Source organism: Nanorana parkeri, unplaced genomic scaffold (genome assembly GCF_000935625.1).
Source record: "Nanorana parkeri isolate BGI_ZX_2015 unplaced genomic scaffold, ASM93562v1 scaffold456, whole genome shotgun sequence".
In the NCBI taxonomy this organism is placed as follows: domain Eukaryota; kingdom Metazoa; phylum Chordata; class Amphibia; order Anura; family Dicroglossidae; genus Nanorana; species Nanorana parkeri.
This window is the reverse complement of record NW_017306724.1, coordinates 82,228-87,497: the sequence shown is the minus strand read 5'-3', so window position 1 is coordinate 87,497 and position 5,270 is coordinate 82,228. Positions and strand designations below refer to the sequence as shown.

The 5,270-nt window shown below is 43.9% G+C and overlaps 1 protein-coding gene across 1 annotated transcript in view; it reads left to right on the top strand.

Moving 5' to 3' along the window:
* The window catches only part of ATP6V1B1 (ATPase H+ transporting V1 subunit B1), a 71,739-nt gene that overhangs the window by 57,896 nt on the left and 8,573 nt on the right, over positions 1-5,270 (top strand). The window contains exons 5-7 of the mRNA XM_018560470.1: positions 1,811-1,888; positions 3,353-3,492; positions 4,685-4,786. Coding sequence (XP_018415972.1) covers positions 1,811-1,888; positions 3,353-3,492; positions 4,685-4,786 — 320 coding nt within the window. The remainder of the gene's footprint in view (positions 1-1,810; positions 1,889-3,352; positions 3,493-4,684; positions 4,787-5,270) is intronic.

Genomic DNA, 5,270 nt, shown 5'->3' with positions numbered 1-5,270 from the left:
ACGTGTTATGCAGCCAGTGTTACAGAAGCTGTTTGTAAAAATGATTCCAATCTCATGCCGGCCAGTCAACGCAGGAATAAAATTTAATACATTTGCAAAATTAGGGGCAGCACAAGGTCTGCTAAGTTTAAAACAAGGTTAAGTTATATTTCAACTATATGGCCAAAAGTGTGTGGACATCTGACCATCACTCTTATATGAGCTCCAGAACCACGGGCATTAATATGGAGTTCCCCCCCCCCCCCAATCGTCTTGTGGCCATAACAGCCTCCACACTTCCGGGGAGAATTTCCACACAATTTTGGAGTGTGTCTGTGGGAATTTGGGAATTTGTGCCTACTTAGCTAAACGATCATTTGTGAGGTCAAATACTGATGGGGATCTGGCTCCAAATTGGCCTTCTAGTTCATCCCAATGGTGTTCAGTAGGGTTGAGGTCAGGACTCTGTGGAGACTACTCTAGTTCCTCTACACCAAACTCATCGAACCATGTCTTCCTGGAGCTGGCTTTGTGTACAGGGAATAGTACAATTGCCCACTCGTTGTTAATCTTCCTTGCTGCTGATAAACTAAGCTCTTACCATTTGGTATTTTATTGAAGTACATGTGTGAATGGCAATCTCTGCTCCGCATCCAACATTTGATGGTGGTGTCAGGACACAGCCAATGTATGTCTGTCTTTTGGTGTCAAGTGGCTTCTTTATCTCTGTTGTTGCCATTTTATGCCGCTGTAAAGGAGCACTTAGGGTCTCTGCCAACAGGTTTTTATTCACACCAGAACTACTTCTCTACCCATACAAGTCAATGGGAATTCTAAAGCAGCTTTATGAAGGTTTATGCTGATTAGATGAACGGAAATTGCAGTTCAACTGCAAATCAGGAGGAGGTCAATTGCAAGTAAGGAGAAGGTCAACTGCAGGTCAGAAGGAGGCCAATTGCAGATCAGGAGGAGGTCAACAGCAGGTCAGGAGAAGGCCAACTGCAGGTCAGGAGGTCAACTGGGGGGTCAGGAGGAGGCCAACTGGGGGGTCAGGAGGAGGTCAACTGTGGGTAAGGAGGAGGTCTACTGCAGGTCAAGAGGAGATCAATTGCAGTTCAGGATGAGGCTACCTGCAGGTCAGGAGAAGGTCACCTGCAGATCAGGAGTTATACTGCAGGTTAGGAGAAGGTCACCTGTAGATAAGGAGGTCATCATACTCGGAATTATCTCAGTTGAGATCAAACTGATGCTAAAAGCAAGGGAAATGCACTAGAAAAGCAAGCCGAATTAGCCTATCAATATAGACCTAAAGCCCGTTGACATAGTCCCTTATAGAGCTTTGTTATCTGCTGACTAGTTCCAGTATTTTTAAAGGTAAATGTTATTAACCTCAATCAGTAAGATCAGGAACAATAGACGAGTGCAATCTAAGAGTAATACAGCGTATTACATCTGTAAGACATCTCCTAGCATGATACAAAAACAAAGGAAATCTTACATCCAGGAGAAATGTATTTGTAAGATTCTCTGTCCATGTCAGAGTCGCTGTATTTGCAGGTCACCATTGTCAGGGCATCAAGAAACCTGAGAAAAACATTTGTTCCGGTGTCTTCTCCGTCACTGGTGTTTACAGATTGCACAAGAAATCATCACAAAATCCCCTGGAAGACACAGGGGCAGTAATTCCGCGGTGCGAAGTATACTGTAAAAAAAAAATCATGTTTTTTTCCCTCGTCGTCTGTGAATTTCTAATAACAGGTGGAATCGGCGTAGACGTGAGAAACAGAAAAGTGGACTTATTATAACGAAACCTTTCTATTATCTGGTGCAGGCCGCGTGTTTAATGGTTCCGGAAAACCCATCGATAAGGGTCCAACTGTGATGGCTGAGGACTTCTTAGATATCAACGGTGAGATAAATTGTCTCTGTGTTTTGGACAACATGGGGGCAAAATACAGAACACAGTGTGGCTTCCTAAATAGATTACCACTCGCACAAAGGGAAAAAAGTAAGAGTGGCCATGTAACATGAACTCCTGGCCCTGGGCAGGTATTGTGCAGGACTTCATTAGTTAGGAGGGAGATCCACCAAAATCTGTCTCTACAACCCCTTTCAATGGGTAATATATTTATGTTGGTACATTGGTCCTTTGGCCTCTCACTAGTTCACTCTCCCAGCCATGCTCTTTCTGACCTTTATTCAGAAAGTAAAGTAAACAATGGGTATCAGAGGTCAGAGGTTAGGGAGCTTTGGGGGCCTGTGCACGGGCATTTACAAAGTGTTGGTTATTGGCCCAAGTGAATTTAAATGGCTTACAGTGAATCTGTCACCAGTCTAAAACTTACAAGTATTAGGTCTTTTAAGATCACGTGGCCCCATGGGAAAAATGTGATGGGGCCTCCTTGATGACCTCTCTCTGAGCTGTGAGTAACAATGCCAAGATCCCAAAGACTTGGGATCTTGTGCATCTGAAGTTGTCTTTACACTGTAGACTTTACAGGGGATTAGAGTTGTCTACAACTGAACCACGAACCACTCCAACCCTTAATTATATAGTACTGTATTATCTTTACATCTTCTATGTTCAATTTGCCTCAACAACGTAATGTGGCCCCCTTCCACCTCCAGGCTCCATAGCAGCATCATGGGCTGCTATGGCTATAGTAACGCCACTAAGTTCTACCGAAGAGCAGTCATTATAAGATGTCTTCAGTTATCTGTATTAGCTAAAACCCCTTTATTCTGCACTCTTCTCTGAATCTGGTTTCACTTTGCTAATTTTCCTGGTTTTAAGGCTAAAACTGGCTCACCTACCCACCATCCTCCCTATCCAATGGGAGTTTTAGCCAGTGAGGCACTGTTACGGGACATGGGCATACCAAAGTAAAACTAGTTCCAGGGACGTACACAAGAGAAGGGTTTCTTGGAAAGCAAAAGTAATAGCAGGTACCCTATGGTGTGGGTTCTCAAAGATAGCATGACACCGCCTGGGCAAAATTTGCAGATATTTGGGTATCTATATATCTGGCTTGTTGTAATACCTAAAGCAGGTAGCCAAGCTGAGAACTCTCTACTTCGGATTAAAATGTGGATGTCACCAGCACACCAGCACGACAGAAGCTCATAAGTCAGTGCAAAACCATTTATTAATAGATGTCACTCAAAATAACAAGCACTTTCGGGGCCGCACAGGATCCGAGTAGACTCTCTACTTCGGAGTCTCAGAAATGCATAAGATTTATAAGGTTAGGGACTCCTAAAACTGCATTATCAGCATTAGGCGGGTTGTCCCATACTGCCTATTTGTTACTGTTGTCCTTTACAGAATGTATTTGGTAGAATTCATATCTCATTTTATTCCATAATACCCAAGGACAACCAATTAACCCGTTTGGACGGACCTACCCCGAGGAAATGATCCAGACTGGAATCTCGCCCATAGATGTCATGAACAGCATTGCCCGAGGGCAAAAAATTCCAATCTTCTCTGCAGCGGGTCTCCCCCACAATGAGGTAATGTTATTGAAGTGTCGAAAATTGATTCACTGCGCTGGGACTGGATTCTATATAGCTAATAGGACCAGCAGCAACTCTGTGTAACAAAGGTATCTGATATGGCAAGTAAGTTATTGAAGTGTCATTGACAGTCACATAAGAGGCTTAGTATGTCAAGAATGCAGCATGGAGTCACCTATGTATTCTAGAACTCAGAGTATGGTGCACCATGTCAGTCCTTACCAGTTGTGACACCCTGACCCAAGAACAGGTGGAGGATTATACTGAGGGGGTCCATATCTTAGATCATTAAGGCAATGCAAAGTGATTTGTGTGCATTTCCTTTTTTATAAAGTAAACTTTAATAACAGAACATCAGCTTTTAGAAAATGTTCTCTCCCTGGAGCTGTTTTTTGTTTTAAAAATACAGTACCAACATACTATTTTCCTTGGTCTTATGGTCAGTCACGTGATGTATTTGGGTCTTCTTTCTCTTCTCCCTGTGGTGGCATTGGGTGGGCTTCACTATTGAAGAGCGACGTACTGATGTTATGATGTCAGCCTATCTGTCTGCAATATTGTACTCTTAGTCCAGGTCGCTGGGAGTGTCATCCCCGGGGATGTTCCCATGACAGCCTGAGTTTACAGAAAGTGGGTTGAATGACCCTGGCCTTTATTCAACCCAGATGGAGCTCAAGTGGAGTTTCTACGGGTGACAGTGTTGGCAACAAGGTAAGTATTGCAGCAGGAACTGCTTCTTTTTTTTTTTTTAAACATCTGGGCAGGCTATTAAAAAAACAAAACAAAAAGTGGGATTTGCTTTAAGTTCCCTTTCACAGATTTATCAACAATACTTTAACTGCTTTGCTGAAAAAGCCTGTTGTTAATAGAGCTCAATAGCTTAAAGCAGGGCAGAGCAACAGATTTATTTCTAAGCCAAGTCCCACAGCAGCATTTTCTCATCTTTTATTCACTCCCCCACCACTCTGTTCAACCTCTGGGAGCCAAAGGTAATGCCCGTTACCCGTAGGTATGGTGAAGCTGCTGCTTGGTGATTGGTCCAGTGCTATCACATGGGGAGGGAAGCTAGAGCTCTGGGTGAGCAAGGAAAGGAAGGTATGAGCTGTTGGAAGGAATCTTTAACCTCCCTTTTTTCTTTGTATATTATTATTTTGTTGTGTTTGAACACATGTTCTGCCCCCTCCTACAGATAGCTGCCCAGATCTGCAGACAGGCCGGACTGGTGAAGAAGTCTAAGGATGTGATGGACTATCATGATGATAACTTTGCCATTGTCTTTGCTGCGATGGGTGTAAGTGACAATGTTTTTCACCTTCAGAACTTTTATTGGATGTTTGTATGAGTATTACAAAATTACGAGTAAGTAAGATTTGACTTCCTTCTCCTGACTCCCCTTGAGGGCAATTATGGGACCCATTAAAAAAATAAAAAAAGGGGCTGATTGAATGGATCACTTAGAGGGTTATTCACAAAGCTAGCCGAAGGATTAGCCGAAGCTTTGGCTGATCCTTCGGCTAGCTTCAGTTGCAGGAGCCCTTCGCTTCAGTCAAACCGAAGGGCTACTATACGGGCTATTCACTATAGCCTGTACAGCTGCCGAAGGCTCCCGAGCGGCCCAGACGAGCCGAAGGAATATGCTTCAGGCTCGACTGACCCAAAGTGGGGCAAGCGGCTACCTCCGCCCAGTTGCAATGACAGATCAGCATCCCCAAATGACCTGGGGACTCTGAACTGTCATTAAACAATGGCAACTGGGCGGAGCCGGCCGTGGCATC